This window comes from Tribolium madens, unplaced genomic scaffold (genome assembly GCF_015345945.1).
Source record: "Tribolium madens isolate multiple individuals breed KSU strain unplaced genomic scaffold, Tmad_KSU_1.1 Scaffold_20;HRSCAF=117;Tcas5.2_LG4, whole genome shotgun sequence".
NCBI classification, from domain to species: domain Eukaryota; kingdom Metazoa; phylum Arthropoda; class Insecta; order Coleoptera; family Tenebrionidae; genus Tribolium; species Tribolium madens.
Window position 1 is genome coordinate 4,808,748 of NW_025400985.1, and position 24,171 is coordinate 4,832,918.

General features: G+C 32.2%; 2 protein-coding genes across 3 annotated transcripts; both read left to right on the forward strand.

The window, feature by feature from the left end:
* Positions 1 to 8,127: 8,127 nt before the first annotated feature.
* Positions 8,128 to 11,847, forward strand: LOC123005204. 2 transcript variants are annotated; one of them, XM_044398861.1, is made up of 3 exons: positions 8,128 to 8,264; positions 10,691 to 10,841; positions 10,896 to 11,847. In XM_044398861.1, exons 1-3 carry the CDS (start codon positions 8,256 to 8,258, stop codon positions 11,594 to 11,596), a joined length of 861 nt encoding a protein of 286 aa, XP_044254796.1. In that variant the 5' UTR covers positions 8,128 to 8,255; the 3' UTR covers positions 11,597 to 11,847. The 2 variants fall into 2 exon arrangements, with proteins under 2 accessions (XP_044254796.1, XP_044254795.1); XM_044398860.1 differs by having other exon boundaries at positions 10,691 to 11,847.
* Positions 11,848 to 13,620: 1,773 nt separating this feature from the next.
* LOC123005152 lies at positions 13,621 to 22,242 on the forward strand. Its single transcript, XM_044398789.1, has 6 exons — positions 13,621 to 13,768; positions 13,816 to 14,743; positions 17,952 to 18,322; positions 18,375 to 19,063; positions 21,079 to 21,115; positions 21,169 to 22,242. The coding sequence occupies exons 1-6, from the start codon at positions 13,757 to 13,759 to the stop codon at positions 21,991 to 21,993; spliced, it is 2,862 nt and encodes a 953-aa protein (XP_044254724.1). The 5' UTR covers positions 13,621 to 13,756; the 3' UTR covers positions 21,994 to 22,242.
* The last annotated feature ends 1,929 nt before the right edge of the window (positions 22,243 to 24,171 follow it).

Below are 24,171 nucleotides of genomic sequence, written 5' to 3' on the forward strand. Positions count from 1 at the left end.
AAAAATAATTTTCCAAGTTTTTTTGCTATAGGCTATTAAAAGAGGAAACAAGGAAGCTGTATCCTAAATTGTAACTGTGTTCAATGTTATTTGTGGCTTTTATTGGCCAAATTTTTGTCCTTTTACTAAATAATTGTAAAAAAAACATATACAAGATCATGAGTATCCTTAAATAGATATAAAAAAATGTCAAATGTAAAAAAATAAATGTCAAATTTTTTGACAGATAGAATTTTTTAAACATTTTTTTCATGTTCCAGGTATCTTACCTTACTTGAAAATTTTCTCTGGGGCGCGAGTTCTGGCGCACCCTGTATACGGCGAATACTAAAAATTGGTTTAAAATGATATTTCTAATGAAATACTTGTGGAAAAGCACACCAACGTATAAATTCGTCTGGTAATTTAATGTTAATAGCGAAATTTAGCTTTAATCAACTATAAGTGTAACTTTTATTTAACTGTTTCCTCCTGATATACATTACTGAGAACAAGTTTAATTAAATTCAGGAAAAACGGTACAAGCATCATCCACACCACTAATTAACCTACGACCGCCTCACATTTTGCATAACAGTGCAAAAACAGCCTTACTTCCTCATTTTCTGCCATCATCCCATAACAATTAACCTTTTTGGTGCAACATAAAATTATAATTCGAACGTGACAAAATTTCACAATTTTCATAAAAATCCGCGTAGAATTACATAATAGCAACACCTGCGTCCGGCCAATTCAGTACTTAAAAATGGGATTACTTTCTTTTGTCCCTTACCGATTCTGTTACATATAATGAACTTTGACATATGTTGTGGTAAAAGCAAAATTACTGATAATCAGACAAGTCTGCTGTTGTATGCGTTTAAAGAAAGCGCATTTTTATGGATAAATCATTTGAGTATGATTTCTTTATGCACCGGATTTTCTCCTGCAATATGGTGTATGAGATTCTGGTTCAATTGGCATGGAAATACCAAATTTGTTACGTTTAATTGCACAGAGAAAAGCCAAGTTGTTTTATCGCAAGGGTTCTAACATAACATCGGTCGTATTTTACAGCGGTGTTCCACTTTCATATTTTTTTAAAAATGCATGATTCTAACAACTTTGAATTGGATCGGCTTATTATAAAAAACCGACCTTCGATCACATTCATTGATTAATAATTACCTACTTATACTCCGTCGAAATTATTGGAAATGGAAACTTTCATTCATTCTTAATTTAGCATAAATAAATCGTTCCACCATGCACTTAAATTGTGTAATACATTATCCAATTCAAAAAGGATAATCAGAGATGAGCACGAAACACCTCTTTTCTTTTTTGCCACCGGATAATTGCATTCATTATCTTGTCTCAACAGTTGTTAACTACTCTTGACCTTGTGCTACCGCAAACTGATTGCCGTTTCACTCTGTATATGAGTAGCAGGTGGTTTAGTCATGTATTTATTTTGTTCTGGCATAATTCAATATCAAATAAATGTAACAAAAAATTATATAATGTTCTTCCTAGGTCGCGCATGTCTTGCCTCAAGCATCGCTTACAGGAAATATCTGTAAATACACATTCACTCGGATATAAATAAGTTTTGTTACTGTCACAATTTCAATCAGTGACAACATTGAACAACTTTCATTGATGTGCAAGAGCTTTACATAGAAATCGATTAGAGAGAAAGAGCACTTGAAATAATTATTTTAATATCTTCAAATATGTAGTGATGGGAATTCCATTTTTGGACTCACGTAACTAAACTAAACGGGTGTTTTCAACACAAATAACTTCTTCACAACGATTTATAAGGTGAAAAGCCATTTGTAGAAAAACACAGACGATAATGGTTCAATTTGACATAAGAAGACTTAATTAAGTAATGCCATAAATTTACAGACTGAACATTGAAAAAACTTAATTTATTTCGCACACCTTTCATCTCTAGAACTTACATTTCAATTTATGAGAATGCATTTAACGTGAACAAAAAGCAAAAAAATTAATGCTAACCTTATAATAAATGTAACGAAGAATACACCCCGAATATCTCAGAAACTAAAAAGACTGCAAAAACGCCGAAACAGGTCAATTTTGTTTCCGAGGGGGACAGTTTTTGACGTAATTTTTAAAGCACCTAACCCCCTAACCCCTACGCACCAACTTTAAAAATTTAAATAGCACTACCACCCTACTTATGGCACATCAAATGAAAGCTATTTTAACAAGCTTTTCAAAACTTTTTACCAAAATTAAATCAGACCATCTATTCATGAGATACAGGGTGTTCTAATAAAAACGAATCAGAAAGAATTTACAAAAAAAACGAAACAGGTTAATTTTGTTTTTAAAAAGGGTCATTTTTTACGCAATTTTAAAAGCACTTTCACTAACCCTTTAACCTCTATGCCACTTAACTCTATAATGTCAAATAGCACCAACCACTAGTGATACAAAAAATTAAATCAATTTTAAAATGCTCTTTAAAAGCTTTTTTCCAAAATAAAATGATTTCTATATATTCATAAAATATTGGCAATAAAACTAATCTTTTAGCAGTCAGTACGTACAAATGAACTTAAGAACTATATTGCTATTTTCTAGATACTTACATTAAATTATAAGAAACTTTATTACCCATTGTCCTTCAGTACGATTATTTTGACAATAAAATAAAGAAATAAAAATAAGTTTCTTACAGCTCCAATAATACTTATAACAATATTAGTAAGTTTCTTGTAATTTTTTTAATAGTTTTTATTAGAAGTAATTACTAATTAGAAACATTATCTTTTGCAAATATCTTATGAATAGGTAATCCCATTCAACTTTAGAAAAGAGGTTTAAAGAACATTTTAAAAACACTTTTATTTGTTCTGTCGCAAGTGAGTCGGTGTTATTTAAATTTGAGGTGGAAAAAGTTAAAGGGTTAGTGGGGGTGCTTTTAAAATTGCAAACAAAATTAACCTGTTTCGTTTTTTTTGCAAATTCTTTCTAGTTTGTTTTTATTAGAACATCCTGTATTTTATGAATGGATGGTCTGATTCAATTTTGCTTTTAAAGTTTTGAAAAGCTTGTTAAAATAGCTTTCATTTGATATGCCACAAGTAGGGTAATGCTATTTAAATTTTTAAAGTTAGGGTGTGTGGGGGTTAGGGGTTTACTGAGGGTGCTTTAAAAATTACGTCAAAAAATGTCAACAAACAAAATTGACCTGCTTCGGCGTTTTTGCAAAGTCTTTTTAGTTTCTGAGATATTCGGGGTGGCTCGTTTTTATTGGAACACCCACTGCAGGATAAAATACAACTAAGTAATATACAACTTTCAAATACTATTGCGCTGAAATCAAACTAAATTGAAATTGTTCATAATAATACCCGTTGTAATTTTTTTTATTAAGTTTCATTGGCAGAAAGTTTAAAACATGTGTTTGAAATTGCCTCGCAAAAATGGTTGATGTAATTTTCCTCGTTTATAATAGACTCAGGGAAAAAACTATATTCGTAATACAAATTCAACTTTAGTGCCTTGCCATAGAAATAAGAATTTTAAGACCAGAGCAAATAAAACAAAATAATCCTCTCAGTAAACCGCAATACCGCAAATGGAAAATAATCCAAGCATTTTAGAATGTGTAAATCTTATTTATTACTCCTTGAATAAGTGTTAAACATGCTAATTAACTTTACTGCTGCATCAATAAAAAATAATAAATTCACTCTATCGGTAAAATTAAAATCCGTGACTGGAACATTTAAGTTAATTGATTGAATATTCTTGTTGATAACGAACAATGTGCAGTCAGACAATACATCTGTTATCAAAAAAATTAAACTTAATTGAGTTAAAAATTAATATCGATGATTAATTCAACCCGTACTGAAGTAATTAGTCTTTAGCGAAGGCAATCCGGTGCACTTTCTGACGTAAATAGCTTTATAGCTGCATTATTAAGAACGACAAAAATATCAAAATCCATAAAGAATCCTAAACGGTTATCTAAGTGTAATTCCCAAGAAACTAGAGTAGAGAGACAACCTGCAACAAAGTAATTTCAACACGAATTGTTCCAATTACAGAAAACAAACACTAAATCGATCTATTATTAGATAATCATTGATATTAGCAGTTAAACGATGTTGTTACTTCACGTTTCTGAGATTGGAATAGGTCATGGTTTGTTTAGACGGCTGACTTGTGTACTTTAATTAGGATGATTATCAATGTAATTACAACTGATACTATCATTAAATTCAATAAACTGTTTCACAAATACTCAATACAAGTTATTTATTTATATAAAGTAGATATGAATTTGGCTTCTGTCAATATTACAATTGAATTATTCATCGCAGTTCTTGAAAGTAAAAGTTTCATCAGGTGGGTGTGCTCTTTGAAGACCCAATGTTAATGTATGAGGTAAAACAACACGCCTCAACCTCGAAGCAATATTTTTCGAATTCAATAGCTTCACATTAAATTCAGTGGGGAGTGCAACGTGATCGAATTATTTCTTCAGGAAAATTCACATTACATAACTAATTGCCCACGACAGTATTGTCACAGAAAACCTTTTCAGAAGATAATATTTTAATCGACTAACCTTTCACTGTCAGGGTGTGTCTTCAAATTGTAGCTTCTCACCTAATAAATACTATAATTTTAAGTATTTGTCAATTGATTGTTTATTTTATAAGTCTAGACACTTGCATTCACACTTTCTATACAATTTTATTATAAAAATTGAATCGGGTTTCGATTTTTAGAGACAACTTTCCAGTACTTTGTGAGTGGTATTTTTTTAATCGATCTAATTAATTTAGATATGGTTTTACGTTGCGTTATTTTTTCTGACTAATTATTAATGAATTGGTCCCACATTTTCTTCAACTATTTTTGTAATTGTCTGACGTGGAAGGAAAGTGAACAAATATCGTGAAATTCAAACTAATTAGGTATTGGCAAAAACACAACCAATGCATTCGATCAAATCAATATTTCAGCACTTTAATCGGTTTCAGCATGCAATAGTTGCAGATGACGCAGCTGTAATTTTCTCACGCTCACTAGACTGTCTTCAGACGAAGCGCATTATTTATAAATTACAAATTATTAAAAACACATTATTTTCCAACAATAAGAAAAAACAACAATAGAAAGTAGATTTTTTATTATTTTAAAATTTATGCTTCTACCATAATTAATATACATTTGCATATCTAAAATAGCTGCTGGTAGGAGAAATGGAGACATTTGAATAAAATAGAGAGCGAATTGTTAAATGAAACTTGCTCCAATATAACAACTCTGTCAAAGAAATTTTCTTTTAGTCTGATAAGTAATATTATTTTAAGGTTATATATCCGTAATGGTTGTTTACGTAACTGATTTACTTCTGAAAGTCTGAAAGAATGGCAAGTTATCCACTCACGTCTTCACCTTCGAAGCCCTTTCTTTCTCAGTTGCATGTCTCGTGTGAAATATTTTGCGTCCAACACTACGCAAGGATAAGTTCAAAGAGAACGAGACCTCATTTCGATTTTTGAACAATTTCTAATTAAATTGCAAAATCAGATCTAACTCTTCGCACTTCAATTATAACAAATTGTGGTCATTCATGTGTGAATCCACTTTCATCAATTGTTGAATTAATTTTTGACACAATACTTCATTGCATTACTCGTAATAGATTACCTTTACCTAGTTTAAATCCGCTTTAATTAGAATTTGTATTTATGAGTTTTTAGCAAAAAAAACCCGAAATGCTCTAGTTCTTTGCGGTAATTATTTTAAAATATTCGTATCGAGAGGCAAATAGCTCATTAGGTGTATAGGTGGGTGTTGCATAAAATTGGACAAAAGTCAGGGTCGGTTTAATGCAATTTTTGCTATCACAATTTTTATGTAATCGAATTTTGGGGAAATTATTTATGAACCACAAAACCGCTACGAATTTGCCAAGAATGTATGAAAATTATACTCATTATGCAAGTGTTAATGGTTGAGTCCACACACGATTTTGAATGATATTGATATTACTCTGACACAGATCTACAGATTAAGAAGGTCACTTAGTGCTTGAGATATATTATATTTTCTAATTGCACGTAGAGAATTGCATATTATTATATTTCAGTCACACAATCGCAAAGGATAATAAGTTTTAAATCGATCGCAATCACTCTAAGCACTAAGGCCATTCTGTTTTTTAATGAGATCAGTGTCGTTGCATTACTTCCTTATATAATACTAACATAATTGCATTTTAAATAATTTGAAACAAGATTAAGAACTTTATTAAACTCAACACTTAATGAAATTCTTAATTCAACACAAGTAGTTGTGCAATCAATTTTAAATTATATTTGAACTACTTACAAGAAGTTATTATAAACTTCTAATAATTGACTCATTTCATCGATTTAAGAGGATAAATATTACATGAATGATCCCGTCAGACTTGACGTCACTTTATAAAAATATTGATCTATTTTGAGGGTTTTCAAGAAGAAGTACATACACGTTGCTAATCCATTGTTTAAAAATAACGATAGTTATTTTATTAAACGAGATAAAGGTTACACTAAAAATACCACACTTTTTCCCATATTGCTAGTAGCTGAAAATTATCACTTCTCAAAAATAGGATGAGTAACAAAGTATTCCAAATTAGCTTGGAAACCTGCAGTGGTTTTGGACACATTCAAAGAGGGAATAACCACATTATCTTTGAGCTAGTAGTCACGTAGGAAACTCTTTTCATCGAAGTTTGGAAATTAAATTAACATTGAATCAGATTTTTATTAAATTACGAGTATCTATATGGCAATTCTAAATTTGTAACAAAAAATGTAATTAAATTTTTTCTGTCTCCTTAACTGATTTTGTTAATTAAACTTTTAATTAGATCTGCATCCTAAATGACTAAAACCACCAAAAACGCAAACCTTTCTAACCTTTACCAAACGAAATTAACAATTACCCATTAAAAAATTATCATTGCATATCCTTACAACTCAACAAAATCTTATTTGTTCCGGCTGTTTCAAGGTTTGGTGTCGAGGTTCCTCCCGTACATCATTATTTAACAAGGGTTAATTATAATGAACATGAATAAAATATAAGCGTCAGAAAACATAAAAAATTGATAAATTATAACAGCTGGAAGGGAAGAAATGTTTGTTTTATAAATCAATTCGATTTTGAGGTTCTAATAACTTTCCCGAGCGACATTCAATGTCGTATTTAATTGAATTAGGTTAATTTGATAGTATGAACATGTAATATTTCAATTTGAATCAATTTTTAAATGACCTGATTTTAAACAATTGTATTAGTTTTAGATGTAAATAAATAAAATTAATAATAACTCGAAATTATAATTTTGTAATTTTCCCAGACGCTATTGAGACTAAATAAGAGATAATTATTATCGCTTGGTATATTTACAAGTACATTGATCTTCACATAAATTAATTGTAATTGGTAATACTCGTAAATGCAACTATAAAGTCAAATCCTCTCAACAAAGCATTTAATTTGAAATTTTGCAATAACTGGTGATCCCATTTTTTGCGTAAATTGCACTGTTTACGTTACGGTTTTTTAATTATTTGAAGTAATTAGAAAGACATAATTTAATTGCCAGTCTGTAATAAAATTTTAATTTTACAAAACCAAAAAAATTAATATTAATGTGCAACCCTTGCAATAAATTAGACAATTAAAATTTAAAACAGTGGAGAAACGGAGAAACGCCGAATTTTTTGCATTATTAGAAGAAAGCTGCATAAGTTGCCAATCACGATTTCATTTAAATCGTTATGACCGTGACCGCACGTGACCACAGCTCTCAAAGAAACAATAATTTTCTTAAATGTTAGAAGATTACAGGCATTTCTCGATCTTCTAGGAACATTAATCAGGTGTTAAATGCAGATGTTAAACCAACAGGGAGCGACATTAAAGTGCAACAAAATGTCATCCGAATTGAAATCACGCATAAATTAATTATTCCGACTAACCGGAAGAAGTTGAGCACAAGCCGGGATTACTAACGAAAAGGGTGGAGCTGAAGAGCGAAAGCGCTCGAGTTTAAACTTCGAGCAATGCCCTACCATTATAAACTACGATTGACTATATACAAACACCGCCGGCTCAAACTCTACTATACTCACAATTATTGTAGTTAAAAGTGAAGGGGTATATAAGCCTCTTCCAATTTGAAGTTGATCTATTTCCAAGTGTTAACAAGTGCAATGAAAACGGTAATTTTTTACAATTTTTTAGTGTTTCTTTAACCAAGCTTTTTGTTAATTCGAGTGCTCCAAGTTTAGCCCTAGTTGTGGATTAACACCTTTTGTGCCCTTTCATGCGTCACTTCGCGATTAATGTAGTTGCAGACAATTACGGTCGCTTTAAACGTTTTTTACGTGCAGTGGCCCCATTTGGAGTATGTGATTAATTGGATAAAATCTTAATTAAGTAGATTTATTTTTTCACTAAAACTGTCACTGGTAGGGTGATTACCCAGCACAAACTTTTTTAATAATTGCACATTTCTATTTGCTTTCTTTCCAATTAAAAGTAAAATTATCAGATAGAATTATTAATACCAATCAACTTGATTTGATTTATTGTATTCCAAACGATAATAGCGAGATAAAGTTATAATTACATGCTACAAGTTTTATTGCATTTTCTCAGAAATTCAACTTTTAATACAAGTGCCAAATGCAGTTGCAGTCGTTTTGTTACGGGTATTATGAGTCATTTATTATTATCTACTTCTCGATCTATAAATATTAATTAAATTAAGCAATTACTAGCAATGATTAATAAATTAGTTTTAAAAATGGACAAGATTAAAATTATTGCAATTAAATTTTGTACTTGTATAAATAATTTTTTGTAAAGGTAATTATAGTAATTGTAATGTTTATTACATGTTGAAATACTTGACAAACAAATTCTTAAATCAAAATTAACAAAGCGAAACCGATTAACTAACTTATTTGATCCAACAGAAGTTCTTTTAAATAACGCATGACACAGCACATGACTATAAATATTGTATCAAAAAACATAATGAGAAACTTTTCCATAACAAAAATATGTTTCATTGTGAAAATAACACGCATTAGGTTTCAAGGGCGTTTTCCAAAGCGTAAATCATCAAATTACCAAAAAAATTGCAGAACGAATCCAATTAAATAAGGATATTTGCAAATTACCACTTTACATATTTTTTTTTGTTGCTATTATTGTAGACCCGAACAAATTCTTTCATTCTTGCAGTGTAGCAAATTTTCAGCTCTTGAAAAATATAATTCTGTTCTGAATTTATATAACGTAAAAATAACTGAAGCGTATTCAATTCGAGTAATCGATGAAAAGTTTCTTCATTATTTAATAACAATTTCTAAGAGTTTCCTTGAATTACTAGTTGGTATGGAAAACAAGCATTAATTTTACGTAAGCAAAATATTTTTTCAATGTTGAGGATTTATTATCTCAAGTTTGCTTTAGTTAAATGTAGGCAGGAAAGGTGCAAATAACAAGGAAATGTAAATGATAAACATTTATTTTTCAGCATACCCACATAATAATAAAACTCTTCGATCCCAAGAACAGTGTGCAAGGTGAACATACCGATCGTTCTTAGATAATTATTATAAATAAATAAAGAACAGTCACATGCAGTGGCATTATTCCGTTATTAAACGCATGATTATCTTACATTTGAATTTTAATACTTTCTATATTGGGGTCTAACCTTCAAAAATGGCACTTTAAAGTAAAAGTAAAGCATCATCGTTCAAGTTCAACGATGACAAACCGGTATTTTGGCCTATTGCAACATTAGCGGTTTCAAAAAACTTATCACAAATTAATTAAAAATGATTTAGTAATTTGCAATAATTAAACCAACCAAGTGTTGCATTCAAATGACACATGTTTACTTTTACTTGTGGTTTCTTAACAATCAGTTGATTTGCAACCAAATTTACTTACTTTTAACAATCTTATCAATTATTCTAAATATGGTGTCCTTTTCAAATCGATGCATGCGCATAGATATGCCAATTTATATCGTGCACTTGAACCAATTTTTTTGTATGCTAATACCAATAGTTCAATGTTTGGAATTTCCAATAAAAACACTATAATTAGATATTACCGTAAAGAGAGAGTATTTATCGCCAGAAATTGAAAAATGTTGCTTCTAGCTTTCTCGAGCTTGATCTATTTTTTGTTAAAACTACAATTAGTAAAAGGCGATTGGGTGGGTGATTGATATAATTGGTCACTTTTATCTTTTTATTCATTTATCTTTTAGTAATTAAATGATAAACATTCCAGGCATAATTTAGCACGAGGTTTTGTTTGGGACGTTCACTTACACAAAAAATAAACTAATAATTATGTTTGTTGTACTAAAGTAGTTTAGTTTTCCCTGTGGATAAATAATATTACTGAAAGCATTTCGCTGAATTCTTTTATATCTTTTTGAATTTCGAGACACTTTCTCAAAACGCAAATTGCATTACCGTGAAAAACTGAGTGATATTTCCTTTCAATTTAAAGGTGGGTTACTCAATTGTAACCTAATTTGGCTGCTAAAAAGTAAAGTATTAAGTTAATACATGTAGCGTAAAACATTACAACACATTCAAAATAAATTTATTTGCAGTTTCTGGTAACTTGTTTAGCCTTTCTGGGGCTTCCTTCCGAACAGTCTCGTGTCCTGAAAGCTAAACGAGGCTACCTCTTGGGGGACTACCACGGAGCCCCCGGCGTGGGCTACTCCGACGACCTCTCCATATCACCATCAGGATGGAAAGGTTCAAACACTCTACATTTACACGGAGTACATAACCCTCTTCCGGTTCATTTAGTTAACACCGCCGATTTCAACTTAAACGTCGATTTGCCCGCCCCTCGCCGCCTCCCGCCCCCATCGGTAGTCCACGTTTCCAGACAGGCCTCCCCCATCCACATTCTCTCCTCCAACTCGCTCGAGAAACCCGTCATGGAGTACCAAGAGTACATCCCGCCACAATCCGTCGGAACCGCCGTGTTGCCCCAAATGCCGCCCCCGGCAACCCCCGTCAACGCCGTCGCTTCCAATATCCCCGCGAATCAAGGAGCAGTTTTTCTCGGATCGGGATCTCTAGGAGTCGTGAGTTTGGGCAACGGGGCCTATGCTTTGGGGTCGGGGTCTATAGGGTATTCGGGAAATCGCGCACAGCCTAGACCCACGGGCACTGTTCCTGTCTATCCCCCTTTGCCAGCCTCGCCGAATTTGATTCCTGCAGCTGTGCCAAGTCCTCCACCCCAACAACCGATTGGGTTAAACTATGATTATCCTCTTTTGAATGTTCCTCAAGTACCGCAAGTTGATCAAAATGGGTACGAGTATTTACCGCCTAATAGGGTTGGATTCGGAACTCCTAATCCTCCAAGACCTATTAGAACGAGACAGCAGTTTGCAACACCCACAGCTTTGCAAGTGCGACAGCAAGGACAGCAAATCCCAAATAATTTCCAATTTTCGGTGCCTTTCGGGACCACTGCAGAAGGCGTTTCCTTCGCTTAACCTAATTTATTTCTAAAGTCTATCAACTAGAAGACTTTCGCTTTGTTTAGCCCCAAGTGATAAACCAAATAGGTTAAAACTTAAAATATTTTTCACCCCTTACTGTATCTTTATTTATTCTAGATACTTAACTTGTTAGTCACTATTATTATTACATTAGGTTGTACAATAAAAGTAATATTTTTTATGTCAAATTCTAGAGTAATGTTTTTATGTATTATTGTATAAATAAAATTTGACAAAATAAAACATGTTGCTATATTTTTTATTTTGCGGATTACTGTGCTGTAACACTTGTAAATGATTACGAAAACAAGGGTCATGAGTCATGGTAATGAACTCCACAGATTCCAATAAAAACCGATCGAAAGTACCATTTCTGAAGAAAGTTTTAAGATAAATTTCAGGACAGATTTTCAATTTCCGGGTACACTGCAAGATTGATTTATACTCTGTTTAAACCTTTACAAAGTTCATTCCTGTATTGCCTTATAAGAGATGTCGATTTTATTCTCTTTGAAACTTTTTACTTACTCTTTGTTCCATAAGAAATGGAATTTATATTTTTAATTAGTGTTATGTTTATTTATAATTTAAAATTTCAAGAAAGCTTTCTAATGGCAAGGACTTCCCTAGGAAAATAGTAGAAAATACCCTCATATTAAATGTTATAAAATGAATAATAAATAACAAATGAACGAATTGCTGTGTAAATTAATATAACTAGTAATGGAATAATTAATTCAATAATTAGTAGCGAGAATTGATTATTCCTATTTTATATGTTCAAACATAATTATAAAGTCTTTTAGACGATCAGGAATCATTAATTACAATTTATTTTGGTAAACTAGTTAATAAATCCATTGTATTTTTATACAATTGAGACATAACAATCCATCGTTTATCAAAGAATAATTAATAATCGGTAAATTATTTGTCAAGGTGTGGAAGAAACTTGAAAATCATTTTCTCAGGAAATATTAATTTTGTAAGTTAAATCTAATAAACTTTCTTTTAACTTTAATAAATCAATTTTTACAGAACATAGCTATTTGTTCTGGCTTACCGAAATTATGAGTTTAAAATCTAGAGTAAACCATTTATAACATTTTGAGTTATGAAGATGGTAAATAGAAGCTTGTTAAATACATAAAAAAAATATTGGAAAAGAAAAGAAGAAAATGTTATAAATACGTTGTTTTTATGTAAAATTTATGTTGTATAAACTAGTCAAAGCAAACCTTGAAGAGCCATCTAATGGTGAAATGAACATTCACTCATCTGCGCAAAACGAGATAGGTGGAAGCACTTTCCGAGTATTAATGACGATAAAATAATTCTCTACAATTAAATGTAAATATTTTGGTTTTTCTAGTAAACAATTTCGCAACAAATAAATCACTTAAAAAGTTCAAAGAAAGTCCCTTTCATCTGCGATTTTCTCTTGTTAGATGTTAAATTTGATAATACAATGAACAAGTAACTTATTTATTTGAAATGTGTTAATGTAACTCATTAAAAATTTCTAAAGCTTTTTATTAAGTAACGAAAATTGTGTAAAACCATAGGTTTCTTCAAAAACAGTCTTTGATACAAAAATAAGTTACGAAAACTGTAAAATTGTGTAAATTGCATTTAAATTTCAGGTCATCAGGATAACGCGACAAGTTTTCTTAGATATATTATCGTAGGTTTAGAAAGTTTTTATCGATTTGATAAAAATGCACCTCCAGGTGTTTACAGGTCATAAACTGTAACATATAATATAATCTGAAGGTTTCATGAAAATGTTGGGAAATCCGAGTAATTTGCCTGTTACTCAGAGAATTCTGTTTCATGGCGATGGTATTTTTTTCCGTGACATTTCAAAGTGTTATGTATAGGTGATGCTTACTGCTGCGACCGATATATTCTGCGTACACGCCCTCTTAAGAAATGTGTCGTCTGTGGCTATCTTCCGGTCCCACGTGAACCGGTATTGCGTAAGTCTGAAAGTAGTCCATCTTTCGGGAGTATTCAGCTATAGAAAGGCGACTCGTTTGTGAGACATCAGCCCCCCTTACAATGGTGGTACTTTATGATTTCCAACTACTATAAAAGCTTTAGATGGGCTCAATTCCACACAGTCTTCTGCTGTCCACTCTTTAGTAAAGCATAATGAAGACTACCGTAAGTCGTTTTTCCACCTTTGACCTCGCTCACATTACGTGTTTCAGGTGTTCCTTGTATTGTGCATCGCCGCCGCCCTCGCTGAGGAGAAGAAGACCACGAAACGTGGTGTCTTCGGCGAATCCTTGGGATTGGGTGTTGGGAGTGTGGGTCTCGGACACGGTGGCATCGCTTTAGAAGGTCATGGGTTATCATCTGGGATTTCTGGTGGACTTGTCTCATCCCATGGGTACGGACTGGGTTCCGGGTACGCGACCTCTCTAGGCTCCGGATACACCTCGTCGCTAGGCTCAGGATACGCCTCGTCTCTAGGATCTGGAATTGGGTTAGGAGGAGCCGGAGTTGGGTTAGGAGGAGCCGGAGTTGGAATCGGACAAGGAGTTATCAATCTTGGAGCTTCCGTTTCCCGTCATATCACAGTCACTAACAGAGTTGGTATCCCTATTCCGCAGCCATACCCCGTGACTGTCCATAAAAACGTCCCAGTGCCAGTTCCTCACCCAGTGCCGGTCCCAGTTGATCGCCCATATCCCGTCCATGTACCCAAACCATATCCAGTGCCAGTAGTTAAACACGTTCCTGTTCATGTGGACAAACCATACCCAGTTCCGGTTAAAATCCCAGTGAAGGTTGCCGTTCCAGTACCAGTTAAAGTACCAGTACCCAAACCATACCCTGTTCCTGTCCATAAGCCGGTTCCAGTTCCCGTTCATGAACCAGTGTATGTCAAGAAACCAGTGCCAGTGTTGGTCCATCATGGGCACGAAGAGTATGGACATGGTAGTTATGGGTATGGAGGAATCGGACATGGTAGTTATGGGTATGGAGGAATCGGTCATGGTATTGAACTTGGAGGACATGGAATTGAACTTAGCCATGGAATCGGGTTGGGATCCAGCTACGGATACGGTCATGGGAACAGTTTGGGATCCAGTTACGGTCATGGGATCGGTTTAGGTAGTTACAAATCATGGTAACAACTCTGTGATGATAGTCATTTTCATTCATTTTAAAAATGCCATAAAACATACGATAGAAACTAGTCTTCATGTGGTTTCATGTATTTTGCATTTTCGCATAATAAAGTTATTTTTATACAATATTTACGCATTCTTTTTTCATAATTGACCACCTTTAAAAAACACGTGTTACACTAATATCCTTATTAAGATAAAGCATTCTTCAACTGGTTGTAATTTATTAGTTCGACTTTCACTAGATGGTGCTTATCGGCTTTGCTCTGATCTTTGATAGAAAGTGGGATTTGCTAGAAGTGCCATTCCTTGTTTTCGATAAATATGACTCAACTGTTTTACAAAATAGGAAAAAAATAAAGTCATTACAGTTTCACCCACTCTTGTGTTAAATTATTTTAAATTTATAGTCTGTAATTCTATTTTATTATCTGTTTTACATAAAATTTGCTATCGCTGAAAATAAAGTTAAAACGAGAACTGTGCTACTTTTTCTATAGCCAGTTTAAGCACTTATTCCCATAAAAATCCAAGATTTAAGATTATTTCAGTTGCATTAAAATTTTAATTAGATGTAAATAAAGCTTGCGAAAATTGAAATCAGATTATCTAATTCCCCGATTCATCGATAGAAAAATTATAATCTTATTAATATTTATACATGACCGAATCGTCCAAACTTTCTTTTATCGGAGGAGTGAAAATTTTTGCGATAATATATGAGCTTGAGGTCACTTCGAGACACATTTCCTGGAAGAAGTATTCTAAATACTTATATGAAAGTTAAATTGTTTTGTCGCAGACAATAAAGGCTTGTCTGACACTGGCTGGTAAAAATGAGATTAATGTAGTAAATGGTCTGACGTGACAATATTTTGCAATGGTAAGTTTCTTTTCTTGTATAGTGACGGTCACTTAGTTTTTTTAATTTCACTGTTATATGTTAAATAAATCTAAAACAATTTATGAAAGTTACATGATGTCGCGATATGGAAATGAATGTATTATTAATATAGCGTTTTCGTATTTTTCAAATTCAAATTTTGATTTCAAATAATTAAGAGAAAATTCTAACATATAAAATTGGTGAAAAGTTATTTCATAAATCATTTGTTGCTTCCTGCTTTGGTTTCCGATATACTATACTATGCTACAGAAATCGAAAAAAAATTTTTTACGTACTTTAATCTTTGTACCAATTTTTCAAATGAATTTTTTTTTAAATTGAAAAAACAAATTAAAAATTGAAAACAAAAAGCAAAAAAACATATTTTCTAATGTTTAGTTAATGCAGATTCGCTAAAAAGTATACTTAGTCCGATATTTTTTTTTAACTAGCGTATGCATCTGTTGCACAAAACTCAGAAAAAAATGCTCTTCTTAAAAATATTAAATTTGACCCTTCTGGACATTTAAAAAAAATCAAGTGAGCTTTGTATCTCCAGAAAAAATGGAGATAGAAGTTTGATAAACATCTGAGGCGATGGAATTTAAATACTTTTAAGCATATAACACATTTCAAGAAGTTTTAATGAATAGTTTTTTTTTTTTAATATTTAACTGTATCCATCCTTTTTTAGCGACCCTGTAGAAATAAATGTAATGACTTTTCAATAAATTTTTGAAGAAACAATTTTTTTGATTTTTTTTACTAAAACTAGAAATCTATCTGGATTCTTTGTACAAATAAAAAAGTTGAAAAACAAAAAAAAACATTTAAAAATTACTTAAAGAAATGCTTACACTAACAATATGTCAATCCAGAGTTTTCAAAACATCGTCCTGCAAAAGACAGTTCGAGAGACTAAGAAAGTGTCAGATGTACTGGATTAAAAAATTTCTAGACTTGCAAAAAACATTTAAACAATTCTTAAAGAAATGCTTAAATTAAAAAAATATCAATAGAGAATTTTTCAAAACATCAAATTTTTATATATTTTGACAAAATCAATTTTTTTTTTGTTTTTTAGTAATAAAGAAGATTAAAAATGTTTTCATTTTACATTTTAGTCAAAATAACGATTTAGTAAAAATATGGAGTAGGTTTAGAGTACTGTACAGAAAAACAAATGTCTCTTAGATAACTTTTAGTGTTAAAATACATTCATCATCATTGAGATATATTTTTTGTCTTGTAAAACAAGTTATAAAGTTATACCACTAACTAAACAAGTTTTTGTAATGTTAGTAATCTAACTATGTCTAACTAAAAATACAGCTGAAGTAGAGAACACGCAATTTAACGTTGCTGTATGGGAGATCACCTACATAACAAGTTAAGATTTAACAAATTCGACTGCGACCAGATTCTTCTTAGGAAACCACCAGACTATATAATTATGTAAGATAACTAAACCGAATTAAAAATATAAACTAATACAAAAATATCTTGATAATTATGTGCATTTGTAGTAATGTTTTGTTTTAATTTCCAATTTTGTTTTTTTTTTTAATTTTATACTTATCATTTTTATTAAACGAATGAGATTTAAAAATGTACTTTTTGCATATAACCATCCTAATTGTTAATTACACTCCAGTCATTTTTAAATTGCAATCAAACAGGTAGTAAAAAAGGAAAATTTTAGTGGAAACAAAATTATCATTATACCATAAGTTACCAATAATATATCATTACCGTTCAAGAAAGAAAATAAACGAAATGTTCTACTTAATGCTTGAATTAATACAGTAACAGACAGTTTCAACATACTTCAATCGCATTAAAAATGTGCCTACAATTATTACGTTTCAATGAATTCATTGGTAATAACAATTAATAAAATATTTGTGCAAATCTGGAAACTGCAAAAATTAATTCATCAGTGATGCAAAAAGCAATGAGTAGCATGCATATGAGATTTTTTCACATCCTACGACTACCAGTTTTGTAATAATTGAGCCATTCACCCAATGTCGGGTACTTTATCGGGAAACGATATATTTTAGATCAGATCGGTCATCCGGTAATGCTACGCCTTTCCAATGCAAAAATCTTGTTTCTTAAGTTTAATTTACATAAATTGCAAACATTTTCAGACAAAGAAGATTGCAGTTTTTGCAAACGAATGATATGAAATCGTTTCACAATATATTAAAGCATAATATAGAACAGCATCCGCTACACTTAACTGATTTTACGTAACGTTTGAATTAATAAATAAGAATTACTTATAGATTCTGATTAATATTCTTAATTACATCAAAAGTGCTCTCAAGTCTGACGACCCAGACGGTAAAGTTTCCCATACATACCGTGGTCGATTTTGCGTATTTTTGTCCAAGAATCACCCATAATGACGCCTGGGATAATTTTATTACGTGCAACAAAGCTCAAATAGCAAATCAAGATAATAATAAACTTATTCCAAAACGTGTCCAAAATTGGCCTTTATTGTTTGTTGTGTGTGAACCTTTATTATTACATTTGAATAAAATTTTATGCATTTGCCGAGATGTTAGGGGGAAATGGGAAAGTACTATCACTGTAGGGGAGGATGGACTTGTATATAAAACAGCGGGTACTAAATTGGAACAGACACAGTTGCATCGTCTCTACACAAGCAACATGAAGTTTCTGGTAAGCCATTCACTTTTCAAAATGACGTTGTTTCATCGCCAAAAATTTCCAGGTTTGCACTTTACTGCTGACAGCAGTGTTGGCCGAAGAGTCCGCCAAGAAAAAACGCGGATTGGAGCTTGGAGGCGGTCATTTCGGGGGCGGCATCTCTTTCGGAGGACACGAAGGACTTTCGTTGGGTGGTGGACACGGAATCGGCGGCGGCATCGGTGGCGGCTATGGCGGCGGCTATGGCGGCGGGGTGGAGGAAGGCCACGTCACCCACATCACCCTCCACAAGCAAATTCCGGTACCAATTCCACATCCGGTTCCATATCCAGTGGAGAAGAAAGTACCATACCCTGTCAAAGTACCATACCCAGTCAAAGTCGATAAACCATACCCCGTCCACGTGCCCCAGCCCTACCCAGTCCATATCGACAAGCCCTACCCCGTCAAAGTAGAAAAGACTGTCCCATACCCTGTCAAAGTCCCAGTCAAAGTGCCAGTCCCCGTCAAGGTCGAAGTACCAATCCCTAAACCATACCCAGTCCCAGTGCACAAACCAGTTCCTGTACACATCCCCGAGTACAACATCGTCAAGAAACCATATCCAGTTTACGTCAAGGGTCACGAAGGTGGTTTCGGAGGCGGCGATCTTGGCGGTCATGGAGGTTTCGGAGGGGGTTTTGGCGGTCATGAAATCTCGGGCGGTTTCGGAGGACACGAATTGTCTCTCGGCGGTGGTTTTGGACACCATTAATGTGATATTAGTTTTGTCTTTTGGTCGGTTTAATTATTTCTCTTCAATTATTGTTTGATAGAAATAATTAAACCGATTTCTTGTATATAGTACCGATCACATTATCATCATCCATCTGCGCACATGTCCAAAATTACCACCGATGATATTAATACGGATAGCTTCACTTTGCGAAGAGTTTCCATATTAATTGCAACCAGAAATGACTGTTGCGCAACTGATCATTTTGCCCAAATTTGTTAGATTTGTTTGGAACAAACCTGAACAATTGAACTTATTTGGCAAAATAAATTTGCAACGTGTGTCATTCTCACTTCATCCCTTATCACCTAGTTGTAATCTTTATGTTTTTTAGTTGTGCAATAAACCTATTTTTTCTAACTATTTATTTTTTATTTATGAATACGCAACCATTTCATTTAGCGATTTCATTATGAATTGCTCGGAGGCAAAACTGCATTTGTGGGTTTCATTTAATTAAAAATATTCATTGTGTTCATGCTTTAGAAAAATTACTAGCTAAGTAAATCGCTGATATGAAATTTATTTTCCAACACGAGTATTAATAAAAACTTTGTGTAACTTCCGTATTATATCGTCAGGAAACTGCAAATGACACGATATCGCACTCTGTAAAGATACCAATCTTACAATTTTATAGCACAATAATGTATTTCTAATTAGTATTATTACAGCAAATATGCTTGCAATCATATAATTGTGAATAGAGAAAATTTTATAGTCAGTAAAAAATCTTAAGATACAAACATAAGGTGTATTAAAAAATGTGTTTACGTTTCTAGTTTTTCGGGAAAACATTTCTGGGTATTTTATAACGATTCAAAAAAGGCTTCAATAATAATAAATTAAACATCGATTCATATTGAAATATAAACTAATACTTTTAGTGAAACAACAAACCTTTTTTATTTTGTTCATGTAGTTTAATACCATAATTTTAAGAAACCTAGGTACATGGACTCATTTAATTAAAACTCATATTACGAGCAGACATAAAAATATAAGAAAGTTTAGAAAGGATATTTTAATAAATAATTTTTTCATGCAAACTTATGTACAACATTTAATTATGGTTAATGTAACTACAATTCTGACAATAATGTTTGTGAACATTTTTAGCATTAATTGTAAAGGGCAACACGGAAAATCATGCGATTATTTAAACAATTTTATTTTTGAACCAAATTATAAAAAAAAAATCTAATTACTAATTGACAACATATACAAATTGATGTTTTACATTTTGGAAACTAGAAAGAATAACTAAACCAAGATCATTTTAATTCGGGTCAAGTTTTGGTGACAAATTAATATTTATCTTTTCTATCAGCAAAGTATAAATTAATAATCAATATATATTAGAGACGTATTGTAAATAATGCAATTAATGAATTCAAATAATACTCAGATATGTAATTAGGTACTTTTTTAAGTTAATACAAAGTTTTCATAGATTTATAATTTAAATTCTTTAATTATTTAATAATCTGTGGATCTATATCAAGATATATTTATGGTAAAATTAGAATTAATTGGAAAGAGCGCCTTACGTCATTTGACGTATCAGAAAGAAGTTGAAGTCAAATTGAAAGCACTTCCGCTCTTCCTCATTTTTTACTTATATTATAACAGATGCAAATTTTTTATCAACCAAAAATCAAACACCTTTAACTCCAAAATTTTCCATTCTTATGTAATTAAATTATAAATTGCATCTTAATGTTATTTCTTTTCATTCAGATCAAATTTGTTGTTTAATTTTTATGCCACTTAAAATTTAAGGAAGAAAGCAATTATCCTTTTTATTTATTTCGTGTTCCTCTTACATAATGTCTAATTTTTTGCGCACTTTGTTATAATTATTACAGATTAAAGTGTATTGTTCATGCTGCAATCACTGACTCTTGTGATGTGCAGTTAAATGGAAAGTACTATCACCATAGGGGAAGTTAGAATTATATATAAACTCGCATCTGAGCGCTAGTAATCACAGTTGCATTTCTCATCCATCTGGCAACATGAAGTTTTTGGTAAGAACATTACTTCTAAAGTACTTAACATTCTAACCAATTATTTTAAATAGGTTTGCTCTCTTTTATTAGCCACAACCGCTTTTGCTGATAATGTCAGAGAAAAGCGTGGCTTTTTAGGAGGCCATGGAGGCGGCATTTCTCTCGGTGGAGGCGGCCATGGAGGTAGCATTTCCCTCAGTGGTGGCGGCCACGGGGGCGGCATTTCTCTCGGTGGAGGTGGCCATGGCGGCGGCATCTCTTTCGGAGGACATGAAAGTATCTCTCTAGGAGGAGGACATGAAAGCATCTCTTTGGGGGGCGGCCATGAAGGCATTTCTCTGGGAGGAGGACATGGCGGATTTGGCGGGGGAATTTCTCTTGGAGGACATGGGGGTGGTGGTGGTGGCGGTGGAGGCGGCGCCATCGTCGAAGAAGGACACGTCACTCACATCACCCTCCACAAACAAATCCCGGTACCAATTCCACACCCGGTACCATATCCCGTCGAAAAGAAAGTACCATACCCAGTGAAAGTCCCAGTCGCTGTCAAGGTCGACAAACCTTATCCCGTCAAAGTGCCAAAGCCTTATACTGTCCATATCGATAAGCCTTATCCTGTCAAAGTAGAAAAGACTGTCCCATACCCTGTCAAAGTACCAGTCAAGGTTCCAGTACCAGTGAAGGTAGCTGTGCCTATTCCCAAACCTTACCCAGTCCCAGTACACAAGCCTGTGCCTGTTCATATTCCAGAATATAAAATTATCAAAAAGCCTGTCCCTGTGTTCGTGAAAGGAGGACATGAGGAATTCTCATCTGGGGGATATGGAGGTGGAGAGGAATTGTCCTTTGGAGGCGGTCACAGTTTTAGTTCCGGAGGCAGCTTTGGACATCATTAAATCAAATCATTCATCCTTATCATCACTTTCATTTTTCATCAATCATTCATCATCAAAATCCAATAGCTCAACCTTCGGATTATTATAATATTAACGAGGATTAGCTCCGTTAAAACGGAGAATTTCCTTTTTTGAGACTGGAACCGAAAATGAATTGTTGTGTAACTGTTAATGTATTAAATATCCCTAAAGTAGGGACACTGTATATGTACCTCTCTTTCTTTAAATAAACTAGTATTTTAGATGAAACTGTTTTTATTATTTAACAAATTAATTGAAAACATGTCGACTAACAACTTCCGGATTTTAACTGCTTATGAAAAGCATTACCTGCTCTGTAATTATTATTTTACATACAAAAACAAGAGGCTGCAACAATACTTAATTATTATTTGATCACAGCGACATTTCTTTATGTTACGCTAATTAACGTGCGAACCGGTTTATAGACAAGAACCCAAACAAAGTTTAACATTTACCTAACTGCAAAACTCTGCATTTCTTTCCATTTACTTTTACTAAAATGGTCGTTTAATTACAAATTAATTTTCCCAATACTTAATGTTAAATAAAAAAATTCTATCTGTAATAAAAATTTCAGTAGTATTTTATTCATGTGCTTTATGAGAAAAAAAGATTCAGATTTTTATAAATATTATTTGATATGTATCCTCGTATTTTTTCTCTGCTGTTTTATTATTGGCGGTTTTATTTTTTTGGCAACGATGTCACACAATAAATTAATTAATTAAATAATGATTGTTTTTGTTAGAAATAACTGTATTTTTTAACTTAAACTTGTTTTTTTGAGTTGCCATTTATTAAAATGATGGTTTTCACAAACACTTTTGTAATTTTTTGCGCGATTAGACTTTATTCGATTGTTTACTACGTCTGTTTCTAAGACAGTAAATTGTATTTATTCGTTGCTATCCCAAACTTGGCGGTAAGTATTTAGTTTATTATTGCTAAGTATTATTGCTAAGGACTTACCGATCAGACAATATTGTCTTCGATCGGTAAATATCCTTACCGTTCTTGATGCTTACGATATTTTTTGCGTGATTAATTTTTGTTAATTTTTTAATAAAATATCTAAATGTTCTAGAACGCCAAAATACTTTGGGGATGATTTTGAATGCTTACCGACTTAGCAATAATAAACTAAATACTATACTATAAATAGTATACTATAACTTGCGTAAATTCATTTGTCAAAGTGGCATCGTTGTCAAAAAAATAAAACCACCAATGTCATGTAATTTAAAACGCAGAATAAATTATTACAAATCCAAAATCAAGAGAAAAATAAACATTTCTTCCCACTGACTCAGAATAATAAAGTTTTAATTTCAGATTTGCTCGTTTTACGTGAAGCAAAAAACAAAAAAATGTTTTTCCTTTGCAGTTTTAGTGTAAAATCAAGTATAATTTTTTTTCATTTTGTAATCTCAATCTGAAGCCATATAATATTATAAATTTATATATGATAATATATAAATTTATTATTATTATTAATATATTATTTATAATAATATATAAATTTACCAATCTTTAATGTACATTTTTAATCTTATGACTGTTATTTAGGACAATTTATAAAAGAACAAATAATATTAAATCTTGTTTCTGTAGACAACTACGTTAAGGTCTTTACTAGAAATACTTCCTATGTCCAGTAATAAGTGTCCGATTTCAATGTTTTTCAAAAGTTACACTTTTTATATGTGAACTTTTTGACATCAACTAAAAAGTGTCCTAGTTTTCCTTAGAAGATAAGTTTTTAATCGAAAAACAGGAATTTTCAAAACCTGATATAAAGCTCCGGCCTAAGAAAATAATGGGAGATAAAGAAAAGATTTTGGCAGACAACGGTCGTAAAAAGCATAATTAAACTCTAAACAAAAGGTAAGCAGTTTTTTTCTGAATTGAATTCTGATACTTTGAATAAGGTTTTTCTACTCACAAACCATGAGAGTAAATGGAGGTAACAATTATAAAGTAAGTCATTTGAAAATAGACCATTTACAAAGACTTAATAGAGTTCCAATTTCTATAAAGTTTGATTTTGGACTTTATGAACGTGTATGTACAAGACATCATCAATTCAGTTTAAATAACTCAAAGGACTCCTAAAAATTTTTGAGAAACGTTATGGTATTGTAATTAAGTTAAGTT